The sequence below is a fragment of the Drosophila mojavensis genome, unplaced genomic scaffold (genome assembly GCF_018153725.1).
Source record: "Drosophila mojavensis isolate 15081-1352.22 unplaced genomic scaffold, ASM1815372v1 contig_80, whole genome shotgun sequence".
NCBI lineage: Eukaryota > Metazoa > Arthropoda > Insecta > Diptera > Drosophilidae > Drosophila > Drosophila mojavensis.
In genome coordinates, this window is record NW_025318906.1 from 1,040,538 (window position 1) to 1,055,606 (window position 15,069).

The 15,069-nt window shown below is 41.2% G+C and overlaps 3 protein-coding genes and 1 long non-coding RNA gene across 9 annotated transcripts; 2 read left to right on the forward strand and 2 right to left on the reverse strand.

Moving 5' to 3' along the window:
* Positions 1-1,823: 1,823 nt before the first annotated feature.
* On the reverse strand, positions 1,824-3,551 carry LOC6578322 (serine protease inhibitor 42Dd). Its single transcript, XM_002004199.4, has 4 exons — positions 3,419-3,551; positions 2,418-3,293; positions 2,206-2,347; positions 1,824-2,139 (listed from the first exon to the last, which is right to left on the reverse strand). Exons 2-4 carry the CDS (start codon positions 3,285-3,287, stop codon positions 1,964-1,966), a joined length of 1,188 nt encoding a protein of 395 aa, XP_002004235.1. The 5' UTR covers positions 3,288-3,293; positions 3,419-3,551; the 3' UTR covers positions 1,824-1,963.
* Positions 3,552-4,183: 632 nt separating this feature from the next.
* LOC6578323 (alaserpin) lies at positions 4,184-8,764 on the forward strand. Of its 5 annotated transcripts, none has more exons than XM_015163098.3 (4): positions 4,184-4,297; positions 5,290-6,233; positions 6,296-6,437; positions 8,572-8,764. In XM_015163098.3, the coding sequence occupies exons 1-4, from the start codon at positions 4,273-4,275 to the stop codon at positions 8,691-8,693; spliced, it is 1,233 nt and encodes a 410-aa protein (XP_015018584.1). In that variant the 5' UTR covers positions 4,184-4,272; the 3' UTR covers positions 8,694-8,764. The 5 variants fall into 5 exon arrangements, with proteins under 5 accessions (XP_015018584.1, XP_015018583.1, XP_015018587.1 ...); XM_015163097.3 differs by lacking the exon at positions 8,572-8,764 and adding an exon at positions 7,809-8,042; XM_015163101.3 differs by lacking the exon at positions 8,572-8,764 and adding an exon at positions 7,423-7,662.
* Positions 7,612-8,960, reverse strand: LOC122757682. Of its 2 annotated transcripts, none has more exons than XR_006357800.1 (3): positions 8,868-8,960; positions 8,537-8,699; positions 7,612-8,465 (listed from the first exon to the last, which is right to left on the reverse strand). It is a non-coding gene; the product is annotated as an uncharacterized LOC122757682 (long non-coding RNA). The 2 variants fall into 2 exon arrangements; XR_006357799.1 differs by having other exon boundaries at positions 8,765-8,960.
* Positions 8,961-9,479: 519 nt separating this feature from the next.
* Positions 9,480-15,059, forward strand: LOC6578324 (nose resistant to fluoxetine protein 6). Its single transcript, XM_002004201.4, has 10 exons — positions 9,480-9,566; positions 9,624-9,925; positions 9,984-10,149; positions 13,036-13,188; positions 13,275-13,816; positions 13,896-13,975; positions 14,028-14,141; positions 14,200-14,546; positions 14,627-14,769; positions 14,824-15,059. The coding sequence occupies exons 1-10, from the start codon at positions 9,488-9,490 to the stop codon at positions 14,986-14,988; spliced, it is 2,091 nt and encodes a 696-aa protein (XP_002004237.3). The 5' UTR covers positions 9,480-9,487; the 3' UTR covers positions 14,989-15,059.
* The last annotated feature ends 10 nt before the right edge of the window (positions 15,060-15,069 follow it).

Here is a 15,069-nt window from a genome sequence, read left to right on the forward strand (position 1 = left end):
TGCTGCCTGCAATTGTTGCTGCGGCAGCTGATTTTCATATGAATTATTTTCGATTTCTATAAATTTTTATATTAAAAATAATGTGAAGCGAGAGTAGTAACAACACTTGGTTAATCTAATCAAGATTCAGGCCATAATCATTAGCTTATGAACTACTTTCTACTCTTCAGTTCCAGTTTTGATCTCCACAACTACTCCAACCGCCCTCGTTCAGCTTGACATTCGTCACTTTGAGCTACAAGTTAATCTTTCATTCCCAAATGGTTGTCTGTTGGCCGAGGTCAACCTGTACAGGCGCCACGCAATAATGTAGGCAGCAGCAAAAAACTTGGCCCAAAACATAAAGAAAGAAAAGGGTAAGAAGAAGTGAGAAGAATATGCATGAAAAACAAAAAGTAGCGAAGTAGCGATCATATACCCTCTATTCTATATACATACCTCTCTATTCTATATAATCCTTATTCTATATTCTTAATTATATTATTGTTATAGTTTATATTAAATTTGCACATGTGTTACATATGGCCTCTCTAGTGCACACTGCTCACTTTGCAGGGTATTAAGAAAGGCTGATTGCAGCAAATTTGCTTCGCGTGTTTTGTGGATTTTTTGCTACAAACTTGGCTTTTCTGTGTGTGTGTGTGTGTGCGTGTGTGTATGTAGTATGTATTATTATGTGTTTTGACGCGTGTTAGTATGTGTGTGTATGTGTATTGTATACCCCAGTGTGTGTGTGTGTGCTTTATGCATTGGTCACTTAACGCTGGCATTCAAATTTCGCCAGCAGCTCTCTGGCTATTTCTACCTCTCTCTATCCTTCTCTCTCTCTGTCTCTCTTTGCAGTGAATTGATAGCTGCAGCTGCTTTGATTTATTGCCAGTTGGCTGCCAGGACACGTGCATCAGGACACACAGCAACAACATATGACCACCAGGCCCATTGAGACTGATGATGGCCCGAGCCGTTGCCAAAGTAACTCAGTTGCAATCCCCACTCGAGATCAGCAGCCACTGCAGCCAAAGCTAATCAAGGCAGCTGCTTCTACTCTTCTTCTTCTGCTTCTTCACCATCATCTCGCTGTTGTTCAGTCCCAATTTACGAGCTCCTCTTGACATTGAATGCTGGCCAAAGACGAAATAACTGAGCGCACTTGGATAAAAAGTCAGGTAAAATCACACCTCTTTTTGAAAGGAATCCCGTTACGCCTAAAACAAGATTTTCGTCTATTTCATTTGAAGTTTCTTTGCCTTATTCTCAGTGTATGTGTGACTTGGAAACTACTTAAGTTGACACAGTAAGCCAAAAGTCAGAGCGCCAACAGGTTGCAGCAGTAGCTTATTCCACTTGAACTCCCATTGCGCCAATCAAGTTGTCTACATATAAAGCTCTGAGTTTTTAAATTCAACTTCCATACAATACATACGTTGCAAGAGCTACATTCCCAATATTGCCTGCAAGTTTACTCTCTCGTTATGAGTTTTATTTTATTGTCCCTACTTTCAGGGACAATAAACATCATACTGAGCCATAGAGGCTGTCTACTCTGTCGCATTTATTGGCCTTATAGCGGGCGCCAAGTGAATAAGTTTGTTTGTTTCATTTTAAATGTCCCATAGATGGCTCTCCTAGCGCAAACGCGTTGCGCCATCCATCGCCATCAAATGTGCACTAAATTGACAAATCTATCGATAGATAACCATCGCCAGCCGCCACAACTATCGCCACGAAATAGAATCGATAGTGCAAATTTGAATGCCAACTGACTAAAACATTAAATTAGCAGTATATAAATTTGAAAACGGCTATATTAGATCCGAGATAAATTTCAGATAATATTAGCTCTACAGACATATATTTGATTACATACTTGATTCTTAATTTATAGCTCAGAATAAAGATAAACAAACACTTCCACATAGGCATATTGTAAATACGTAGACAGATTATTCAACTTAATTATTTTCTAGCTCCGGTTTGCATGGTGCCTCTGATGGGGCTCCCGCACTTTCCTCAACTGTGGCACCACACAGCGACCCGCAAATAGAATGGCTTTACTATTGCGTATGAAGAAGACAAACGGATGATCAACCTTGAATTGCTTCTGGTGCATAATCATGCTCATGGGCACGATTTTAAGATCTGTGAAACAACAATACGATATAGACTACATATGTACCGGGAAAGAGTTATCTATATATGTCTTACAGGTAGCAGCTGCTGCCTCGCATCCCGCCTCGTTCACATCGATGAAGCCCCGATGCTTAACAGCTGAGATTTTCTGGCCTGTGGCGTCTTGGAAGAGTCGACTCAGATCTGCCGCCTTGCCAAACAGATCACAAATGCCCAGCTATCAAAATAAGAGATAATACAATAGATAAGCAACATAAATAGAGATGAGACATATGCGCATGATCTACCAGTTTGAGCGTCTCTGTTAGTTCCAAATCGAATTCGATGCAAAATTTGGGCAAAGTTATTTCCACATCCGCCAAGTGCATGCGCTGATCAAGATCCGCAAGGTCAACTTGACTAAGCCGATGCTCCAGCTCGAGTAAGCTGCTGGTTTCATTGGGCAGCATTATGAGCAGCTTGATATCGGAATCTTCGAAAGGCAACTCAATGGCCCGCGCGTCCAGTTCAGGCAGCTCGACATATTTGAACTTATCCTCCTGATACATCATGTCCACCTCAACTCGTTTGTGCTGATCAATGTGGAAGTCGTGCCGCGTTGTGCACTCCGGTGTGAAGGGCTTCTTGAAAAGGCCCTTAAAGTACAGCACATTCACAAGCACGGCGCTTGTCTCCGCATCAACAGCATTCGGCTGGAGGAGATCTCGAATCTTGTGCTCCGTTGCCAGCTCGACCAGCTCGTTGATCTGCTGCGTGGCTCCAGTCGAATCGGCGAAATTCAATGCCACCGGCTTATAGTTGAAGTACTCCTCCGCCATTTGGTTAAACTCCTGCTGTACGCTGAGCTTTTCATTCACAAACAAATGATTCACGGACTTCAATGTTATCCGTTTGCCTTTGCTTTTGCTGCTCAGCTGCGTCCACAGCGCCTTATACCAGCTGCCGATCTCTTGCAGATCGCCGGGTCCCAGCCGCAAGCCCGTGCGCAGCTGCTCAGCCGTTCTGCCCGCCGCACCCACTAAGGCCAGCATCAGCGAGGTTTGTATTGAGATGGGCGAAATGACGGCATTGCAGCCACGCCCCACGATACCCTTTTCAAATGCCGCCGTGTACAGCTGCCGGGCAAACTCACTGCATGCATCTGGCGTCTGGCTCATCTTCCTCTGCTTACACAAACGAAAATGTAATGGAAACAACAAATTAAAGATTTCACGCTGAAGAACTTATACTTCGATAACGAAGATCTTAAGTCTGTATAATTGATTTCATTAATGCCATTTTGACTCACATTATAATAAATAATAATAAAACTGCTTTACTGCATATAAATTCTGGTAAAATCGAAAGTGAGGCAAACCGATCAAGGGAACAGAATGTTGAATAGCAGGCCCAACCGACTCGATAGGTAATACAGTAAAGACTAACCTGCATACAATGTGAAGTGAGTCAGACATCAATTGTAATTCGCTATGAGAGATAAGATAAAGCTGAATGCCTGAACAGTTAAAGGTAAGAGCAGACCGCCTGGCTATCTCTGGGCTCCTTTCATCAGTCAGCGTATCTGCTCCTACTTAAAATTTATCCATAATAAACAACAAATTGAAAGGTTCATAAATTTAAATTCGCCTATCAATCAAAGAGGAACAGTTGGCTTAAAAGAGAGAGAGAGAGAGCAAACTTTTTAGCTATTTATTTTAGCACTTAACAGCAAATAATATGAAATGTAAGAGACAATAGAATTTAATGCTGATAAGGCTCTCTTTATTTTAGCGTGGTTTGTTTTGATTATCAATTCAAAGTGCCTACTGATGAGAGAGAGGGAGAAAGAGGGTATATAGCTACAATATTCCAATTAAAAATTAAATTAAAAAAAAAAAACATTGCCTTAAAATTGGGGTTTTTCTTTTAAATTGCTGCTTATCAGAATACATGTATGTATGTATATTATTATTGTTTTCAAAAGATTGCAAATAACACTCTTATTTTGACTTGAAGCTGCTGATAAGCATACAAATAAGATTATTAAGAATATTGTCTTTCAGTTTGAATCACACGTTCGTCGCGTCTGTGCGCCAAAAAACTTTTACGGTGCTATTTTAATACAAATCACAAGTCAATCCTAGACCCACATACGCAATTAAAATGCAACAAGTTTCGATATTAAACGGTAAGTCAAATTAAATGTTCGAACAAAAGCACCTTACTCATAAATAGAGAGTGTGCTGAAAGAGCATGACAAGTAGATGCAGTTAATAAAGAGCACGTTGAACGCAACAATAGCAAAGGGTATAACGGACACGTTACATACATATATATGCTTGCGCTGAGCTCACACAGTAGCTAGTGAGTGTGCGTTGAGACTGAATGAATTTATATAGGAAATGATCGAGGGAGAGAGGTATAGCTTACACACTTCATACTTTGCATATTTCCATACAAAGGTAGTAGAGAGTGAAATGCAGATATAACAATCTAAAAGCACTCACATACACATACATAAGCATGCAGTGGTGTATGTATATTAAGCAAAGCTCAGAGCGCTTGTAATTGAATGGGAAGAGAGGGAGTATGTATGTGCATATGTGGCAAACAGAAGTAGCAGAGAGTAAAAAGCTTTAAGAGAGAAAAGCCGGCAATTGTGTGATGTGTTTCCTAACAAACTCATACATTTGAATGTAGTACACGTATAAAAACAGCGAACACTTGTGTTTAGATGGGTGAAAAGAGAGTCGTATCTAACAGAGAGAGCAAGTAAAATAGAGGGAGCACGTTAACAGATGAGTATCCAAAAGACACGCACACATATACAGGTTTGTAAAAACAGCAAAGAACAGCGCGCTTGCCTTTAGTTGGTGCTCAGACGCCTACCTGTACAAACTAAGTGGAGGGTTGCCGCTCGTCACTGAGAAACCAAATAATTGGATAAATAAATCACACTTCGCAATTTAGAAAGCCGCAATCGCACAAGCCAAAAGCATTTGTCACTCGTATTTAGGCGAAAACAACACTTATCAAAACGGCTAAACAACACCAGCAAAACGTAGTGAACAACAAACGACGAGGTGACTCATCGACGATAGTGGGAATTACATAAAAATTTTTAAACCATTCGCAGTTGATACATTATTGAATCTCTGACATCATTCACAATATTTTCAGGCTGCGTAAACTACTCGCTGTTGCTGTTGCTGTTCTTGCTGCCGAATTCGTTTGCCCAGCTCCATAATAAAATCATGGCCAACACAGAGGGAAGCAATCTGGCCGAGTTCTCCCAACGACTGGCCGAATTCTCTAACAACTTGTATGGCAATCTCATTGCACTGAAGCCCAACACGAATGTCGTCTTCTCGCCCTTCTCGATACAAACCTGCGCGGCCATGGCTCGCCTGGGGGCCGAGGGCGAAACAGCCGCCCAACTGGACCGCGGCCTTGGCTTGGTCTCCAGCGATCCTCAGCAAATAGCCGAGAGCTTCCACCAAGTGCTCGCCGAATACGAGAAGAGCTCCATATTGCGCATCGCCAATAAGATCTACGTGCAGCAGAACTACGAGCTGAATGACGACTTCAATCGGCTGCTCTCGAAACAGTTTCTGTCGGCGGCGGAGAACGTGGAGTTCGCGCAAAGCGTTAGGGCGGCGGGCATAATTAACGCGTGGGTGGAGCAGCAAACGAATAAGCTGATCAAGGATCTGGTGCCACCTAGCCTGCTGGACGCGCAGACGCGCCTGGTGCTGATCAATGCGATTCACTTCAAAGGCAACTGGGTGCACCAGTTTCCGGAGCACGCGACGCGCAATGAGAGATTCCATTTGAATGAGGTCGAGAGCGTGGAGGTGCCCATGATGAATGTCAAGGAGCGCTTTCGCTATGCCAACCTGCCTGATCTGAACGCCGCCGCCTTGGAGCTGCCCTACAAGGACTCCGATCTGTCCATGCTAATCCTGTTGCCCAACAGCAAGACGGGTTTGCCGCAGCTGGAGCAGCAGCTACGCGGCACGCCACTCTCCAAGATCACGGAGCAGCTGCAGAGCAATCAAGTGGTTGTCAAGCTGCCCAAATTCAAAGCCGAATTCCAGGTGGAGCTGACGTCCGTCTTCAAGCAGGTGAGCAGGTGACTTCTGTCCTGGAGCGTATGTGTGTATGCCATCGCCTCGTCTACTTGCAGCTGGGCATGACGCGCCTCTTCTCCAACCAGGCCGAGTTCGGCAAGATGTTGAAGAGCCCCGAGGAATTGAAGGTCTCGGCTATCATACACAAGGCCTTCATCGACGTCAATGAGCTGGGCACCGAGGCAGCCGCGGCAACGGGTAAGTTGAGCCACTCTTCTATGGGCCTCTCCTTGTGCATCCTCATCCTCCGTACCAACCATTCCACACCTCGTCTGCGTCTCTATGTCTCTCATTCTGTCTGTTCTCATTGCTAGCCGCCGTGGTGCGCATGAAGCGAAGTGTCATTTCGATTGAACAGCCGATCCAGTTCCATGCCGATCATCCATTCATCTTTATGCTGAACCACAGGGAGCAGCTGCCCCTCTTTCTGGGCGCCGTCGTTCGACTTGATGCCGCAGCAACAACGACAACGACTGCCACAGCGACAGCCCAGCACGACGAGCTTTAGCAAGGGTATTAGAGAGGTCAACGAGCAGAAGCTACAATTACAGTTAGAATTATTTAGAAATCTTTACGGGTATTTTTTGTCAAGTTAATAAAGGGCGTTTCCCATGTACCAATCGAAACTCTCTCTCTCTCTCTCTCTCTCTCTCTCTCTTGCTCGCTCTCTATCTCTGCCTCCTTCACTATCCCCCCTTCTGTTCACTTATCTAATCAAGACTCTTTGAATTGTAAATTAATGTTCAATTGGCTTATAAATCTTATTAATACCCTAGCTACCGTTAGATTAAAATGTTGTTTATATCTAATCTATTAAATAGATGATAAACTTTGTACATTTGGCGTTAGTTCAAGTCAAGTCATAGAGCGCACTAAACCCTCTATGTATAGCTTTGATTTAGTTTATATACAGAATTACAATCATAATATTTCTATGAAGTCTATCATAATTCATTCTAAATTCTTTCTTGTCTAGTCGATCTAATTATATGAACTGCACTTAATATCAATAATACTATATACTCTATAAGCTTCTTCTCTAAGCCTCTTAGCCTAAGTCTACTCTTCTTCTACGTCTCTTATCTCTTTCTCATATCATCTCTCATATCGTATCTACGCTTTTTTCTCCCATATGGGCCCTAACTATCTGTTCTGTTGTCTTTAATCTTCTCATTTTGGACAGCTATCATCATGTGTCGTCTAACATCTTGTATGTTCGAGCCACCGCCCATTGAGTTCCATGTGAACCGTCCATTTATCTATTATATAGCCAATAGAAAGGGCGTGGCGCTCTTTGCGGGCAAAGGGCAACAATTTTAATTAGATAATATCTATATTTATATATTGTACAACTTTTGTAAGCACCATCAGATATTTGTATTACTGCATGCTTTAATAAAGTTTATAAAGTGGAACATTCCAATTAATCGGGTTATACTTTTGACCACCACATCGACCTCATAAGTAGCCCCACATTTATTCTATATATTATTTTTCATCTTTCTTCAATCCAGCAATCGTCATTAACTGTTCCTCATCTATGCTTTGTCTTCTCATTCATTCGTATAGCTCTTCTAGTCATGTGTGAAATGATGATCATCGAACCGGATCCCATTTATTTTGATGCCGATCATCCATTCCTCTATTACATAGTCAATAAGGATGCTGCGCCGCTTTTCGCTGGCAAAATTCAGACATTTTAAGAATATTTCTCAACAATTTCCGATGTCATTTAAGATTTTCTTTTCTATATGATATGATTGATTGTGATTTAATATTCCGTAATAAACTACTTTCTATGCAGATTAGTGTGCTCTTTTCCTTGTTTACTTCTCTTAGACTCAATCTACTAGTATCAATCAGTATCAATCGCCATCAGTCATCATCCATCAGCTTGCATAAGAACTCCAATATCATCTCAGACTTGGACTAATCGTGTGTGTTTTTTGTTCTTGTCTTCCGTTATGTCTTCTTCTTTACTTATAGCTATGGTCATGTGCTATGCTTCGATGCCCATGTTCCAGCCGGAACCCATCCGATTCCATGCCGATCATCCATTTATTTATTACATTGCCAACAGGCGGGGCGCGATTCTCTTTGCTGGCAAGTTCGCCAGACCTTGAACAGCATCTTCGATCTCTTCAACCATCGTAAAAACCAAATGAAACATTTCGAATTTAAGACTGCGCACGATGACAATTTATGGCACTAAAAACTTTTTTTATACTAATCCAAGCATGTTTTATAATAAACAATTAACTATCCATATAAGTGGGTCAATATATCTGGGTACTTACGCATATCTAAGGGCATTTGTACGGCTTGTTCACAGTGTTTCGCATCATGCCCGTAATGGCAATCCGACGCAAGAGATTCTTTGCCACACATCCATTCCTCTACCTGATCAAGTCGCAACGCAATCTGATACTCTTTGCCGGCAAGCATTTGGGATGAATAATACTTTGGAAAAACAAATAGAAATATTTTTATACTAGTATAAAATAAATGGAAATATGAAAGCTAACTAAATAATGTGTTTGATTGATGAGCTACTTAGAGCTGAATGCCTTATGCATGCGGGGCTACATAGATATATTGAGTAATTGGTGGAATGATTGATGAATATACCCTTAAGCCTTGTACGAATGAAAACTGAATATAAAGATTAGTGTATATTCCACTTATGTGTAATGATTGAGGCTTGATTGATGAACAAGACAAGGCTACTAGATTACACTTATGTGTAATGATTGAAGGCTTGATTGATGAACAAGACAAGGCTGATAGATTATAGTATATGCAATGGTATGATATGTTATTTGGAGTATAACTGAAGATTATTTGTGATAAAGCGCCTAGTTGATTGATGGACTGATTGACTCTGATGGACAGTTGCACTCTAAGGTCAATCTGCAAAAGATGCAAAGCTGAAAAGTAGAGTTTTTGATTGAGCAATTGATTGTCTTAAATTTCTAGGAAAACAGACAAGCAACGAAACTTGTTGAAAGGTCAAGTTTCTACAAATTGTAAGCAATTTCTGTAATACAATTTTTGTAAGTCTTAACATCTCTAAAGTGGTGGACTTTGATAACATATGTATATAATATATTTCATTGATATTTCATTTTATTATTTTTTCTTTTGTGAAGAAGCTATTGAAGCGTTGCGATGCGGCACGCAATTGCACGATTTGATAAAGTGCAAAAGTTGTGGAAAATGTTTCAGTAGATCTTAAAACGCATATCAAGATGCATTTCTTGATTTTCAGTGCTTTGCTCTGCATTTGCAGTTGCAGCTGGGCCAATGGGTCGGATACGCAATTCAATTGTAAGTTGAGTCAGGAATGTGCAAGGCTCCGTCTTTGACTCCGGCGCTGTTTCTCAGTAACCCTCTACAGGCAAATGCCCCCCTTACATCAGCTGGACGACTACGATCTGTGCCTGCAGCAGCGGCCGAGTCAGCTGCTGGCCCACAGCACCTATTGCCTGGTCTACGTGGAGCTGAGGCCCAACGGCAGCTCCGAGCTGTGGCAGCAGATCGAGCGGGTGTCCAGGGATGCGAAGCATCACTACAGACACGATCATCTCTTTGTGGGCGTTTGCGTGGAGCGCTGCAAGCGATTGCTGCACACGTTGGCCAGATTTCAGATACAGCAGCTATACGAGGGCAAGGTCGAGGACCAGGAAGTAAGTGAAATGACCCTGAGACTTACTCCCAGCTCCTATTGATCAGCTAAACTATTAGCTCAGCAGCCACTATGCCAAGGTGCACCGCAGACTATCCGACGAGCGCCTGCACTACGATCACCTGATCAACAGCTGCCTGAACAAGGAGCTCGGCTCAAAGTATCAGCTGCGCCTGCGCAGCAGCATTGAGTACTGCGAGCGAGCGAATGAGCCATTGGAGCACGGTAAGCAAGAGCAATGACATTTTTTGAGATTTTAATTTAAACAAGTAAGAAGGCTCCAGTCGAGACTGCTCGACTGGGAGATACCCTGAACCCTCCAAGCTGATATTCTAATCATTCTGCACTTCTTCTATGCACTTATAAGCACGCGCTCTGCTAACTGCGCAGTAAGCAGCGGCTACGCTTGGGCTGCGCTGCAATGTGGGCAATATTATGAGAATTTATTAGTTGAATAATTTCTCTTGTAGTAAGAGTATCTTTATGAAACTTTCAGAATGTGTTCATATAGTTAAAATGTGTGTACGTTCCAAAGCACAAGTCTCTAGTACTTGAAATGCGTTTTTTACAAATTGGGGGCGAAGGGGGCGTGGTATCCAAAATCTGTAAATTACAAAATCTTTGTGTCTATTAACTCTATATACAACGCAAATTTGAAGTCTCCTGGTTGAAAAGTGTTCAAATTAGGCTGAAAAAACAATGTCGATTTTTCGATTATTCTCGATAAAAAAGTTATCGGATGAGTTATCGAAAAAATAAAGCAAACTCGTACTGCCTATGATATACACGAGTATGCATGCCAAATTTCAGCTCTCTAGCTCTTATAACTTCTGAGATCCTTTTGCTCATACGGACGGACGGACAGACGGACAGGGCTATATCGACTCAGCTCGTCGTCCTGATCAAGAATATATATACTTTATGGGGTCTGCGATGATTCCTTCTGCCTGTTACATACTTTTCACAAAACCATTATACCCTGATTTCCCATTTTCAATGGGTTCAGGGTATAAAAAAAAAAAAAAAAAAATTATTATTAAGAAAATAAAAATTGACTTAAGCTGGCCGGTCACGCTCTCTTCCTCTACGCCACGAAAGGGAAAAATAAATAAATATTAAAAAATTAAATTATTATTAAAAAATTAATAAAACAAAAGTAATTAACTGAACAAATATTAAAAAAAAACAAGTAAGAAGGCTCCAGTCGAGACTGCTCGACTAGGAGATACCCTGAACCCTCCAAGCTGATATTCTAATCAGTCTGGACTTCTTTTATGCACACATACATACACATGCACTTATAAGCACGCGCTCTGCTGACTGCGCAGTTAGCAGCGACTGCGCTTGGGCTGCGCTGCAATGTGGGCAATATTATGAGAATTTATTTGTTGAATAATTTCTTTTGTAGACATACGATCTTAATGAAACTTTTAGAGCGTAATCATATGGCTAAAATATGTGTACATTCCAAAGCACAAGTCTCTAGTACTTGAAATGCGTTTTTTACAAATTGGGGGAGAAGGGGGCGTGGTATCCAAAATCTGTAAATTACAAAATCTTTGTATCCATTAACTTTATATACAACCTAAATTTGAAGTCTCCAGGTCTAAAAGTGTTAAAATTAGGCAGAAAAAACCAAGTCGATTTTTCGATTATTCTCGATAAAAAAGTTATCGGACGAGTTATCGAAAAAATAAAGCAAACTTGTACTGCCTATGGTATACACGAGTATGCATGCCAAATTTCAGCTCTCTAGCTCTTATATCTTCTGAGATTCTTTTGCTCATACGGACGGACGGACGGACGGACGGACGGACGGACGGACGGACGGACGGACAGACGGACAGGGCTATATCGACTCAGCTCGTCGTGCTGATCAAGAATATATATACTTTATGGGGTCTGCGATGATTCCTTCTGCCTGTTACATACTTTTCACAAAACCATTATACCCTGATTTCCCATTTTCAATGGGTTCAGGGTATAAAAATCCTAAAATAAATAAGAAAAATAAAAATTCAGTGATTAATGAATTAATTAATATATATGTAATATTGTGTATGTAGCTAGATTCGAACCCCGGTCCATACGCTCAGTCAGTCTATTTTTATACCCTGAACCCATTGAAAATGGGAAATCAGGGTATAATGGTTTTGTGAAAGGTATGTAACAGGCAGAAGGAATCATCGCAGACCCCATAAAGTATATATATTCTTGATCAGGACGACGAGCTGAGTCGATATAGCCCTGTCCGTCTGTCCGTCCGTCCGTCCGTCCGTCCCTCCGTCCGTCCGTATGAGCAAAAGGATCTCAGAAGATATAAGAGCTAGAGAGCTGAAATTTGGCATGCATACTCGTGTATACCATAGGCAGTACGAGTTTGCTTTATTTTTTCGATAACTCATCCGATAACTTTTTTATCGAGAATAATCGAAAAATCGACTTGGTTTTTTCAGCATAGTTTGAACACTTTTAAGCCTGGAGACTTCAAATTTGCCTTGTATATAGAGTTAATGGACACAAAGATTTTGTAATTTACAGATTTTGGATACCACGCCCCCTTCGCCCCCAATTTTTAAAAAACGCATTTCAAGTACTAGAGACTTGTGCTTTGGATTTTACACACATTTTAACCATATGATTACGCTCTGAAAGTTTCATTAGGATTGTGTGTCTACAAAAGAAATTGTTCAACAAATGAATTCTCATTTGCCCATGAAATCTATTGCCCACACTGCAGCGCAGCCCAAGCGCAGTCGCTGCTTACTGTGCAGTTAGCAGAGCGCAGGCTTATGCGTGCGTGTGGATGCATGTGTAGGTATGCGTACATAAAATAAGTGCAGAATGATTAGAATATCAGTTTAGAGGGTTCAGGGTATCTCCTAGTCGAGCAGTCTCGACTGGAGCCTTCTTACTTGTTTTTTTTTTTTTATAAATAAATGAAGAATTAATAAATAACACCCAAAAAAGAAATTTTTAATAAATAAAAAATAATATATTCCCTATAAAATATCAATCATAATCATGCCATCATCCAGACTCCCTGCCAAAACGTCTCACCCACTTTAAGTATTTATTAAATATTTTTATTAAAAATCAAATCCATTTCAGATGCTCTCGATGTGACGGTCTATGCGCTGCTCGCTCTGCTGCTGCTTTTAACCATAGTCTCGTCCAGCTACGATTTCAGCTTGAAGCGCAGGCAGCCGCTGACAAGCGCGGCGCGTGGGAGTCTCTTCTATCAGCAGGCGCTCAAGACAAGAGGTGGGCACAGATCTATATATGTGAATGTATAGAAAGAAAGCGAGAGATTATAATCCCTAAGTGTTGCTCCTTCTATTCGCTAACAGCTCAACAATTTCTGTGCTGCTTCTCGCTCTGTCGCAACTATTATCGCCTGATTCGGCCCCCGAGCAGCGATTTCTCGCGCGATCTGCGTTTCTTCGATGCATTCCGTGTGATTGGAGTATTTGTCGTAATCCTGGGGCACACTTTGATGATCTTTATGACGCTGCAGCTGCAGAATCCCGAGTTCTTTGAGCTCTATCTGTACAGATTCGAGACGTCCTTGTTTCAGAATGGAAACGCAGTCATCCAAATATTTTTCGTAATGAGCGCATTTTTGCTCTACGTCAACTTTACGGAGCGAGAGTGGATCAATAACTCCTCCAGTGTTTTCAGCTGCATCGGAGTTTACTTTCGGGTATTTTTCAATAGGTATTTCCGACTGTTGCCCTCGTTAGTTCTACTGATACTCTTCAATGGATCCGTTCTGACTCGTCTGGGCGATGGTCCCTTCTGGCGGCACCTGACAGAGGCGGAGAGAACTTTTTGCCGGGAAACCTGGTGGAAGAACGTATTCTTTGTCAACAACTATATGCTGCAAGAGAGTGTAGGTATTACACTTAGAGAAAAACCTTGATTAATTCAAGAACTACACAGTTATTTCCCATAATACAAATTTTTCCCAGTGCGCTCAGCAAACCTGGTATATGGCAGCCGATATGCAGCTCTTTGAGCTGTTTCTAATAATTATTATCGTAACAAAAAAGTAAGTTGATTGTCATTATGGAGAGCATACTTTTGGAACTACCCTCTTGCAGGCATCCAGCATTAACTAGATACATCTATGCACTGCTAATCATCGCCATATTCGCTGTGCCTGCTTCAATCACATATTATCTAAGCCTGGATGCAGTCTATCACATGAAGCCAGAGTGAGATAACCTAGAGTAAATATTATAAATTTTTCATATACTATATTTTTTTTAACAGAACCTATCGCTATTTATATTTTCGCAACTCGGAGACGTTCGACCAAATATACCCGCCTTTCTACACAAACTTGGGCGGGTATTTCATGGGCTTTCTGTGTGCTCAATTCTATTTGAAATTTCTACCTTTGCCAGAGGCGAAGAGCTCCAAAGGCAAATGGCAACTGGAACTAGGCCTGTGGCTCTTAGTCTTGGTTATTCTGCTAATTCTCTTCTCTGGCTATATATTCATCAAATTCGATTTTGAGAAGCCTTCCATCTGGCTGGCTCTCTACGCGGGCGTCTATAAGAATTTGTGGATTCTAACGTGTGCGGGCTTTGTGTGTTGCATGTGCTTTAAAGTGGGATGTAAGTGAAGTAGACTTTTCTCTTTTCATTTTGACACTCTCTTAATACTGAATCTCTCTGCTTTCCTTTGCTCCTTGCAGGGCTGGCGTATGAGTTTTGCTCTCTTTCTGTGTTTCGACCACTGGCGCGCATTTCCTTTCAAGCGTTTCTTTGGCATGTTTTTGTTCTACGGGTTGTCGCTGGCTCTTATCGACAACCTGTTTATGTAAACAGTTTCTTTTTGGTATGTTTCTATTACTAACATACATGATTATATTTTTATTTGTTATTCTTTCAGTTTCAATATGTAGTTCTGGTTTTTGTGCTTACGCAAATCGTTGCTTTCTTTATGGCGCTCCTATTCGAATATCCACTGATAGAGCTATTTAAACTGATCATGATGCACCACAAGACATCAAAACAAACGACAAGCAGTTTTCAAATCGATATGAATGCACGTTAGAGTTAATTTTAAATAATGTTTTGCTTTAATTCATTGGGATAATCAAAAATTAAATAATAATAGCAAACATATATTTTTGTT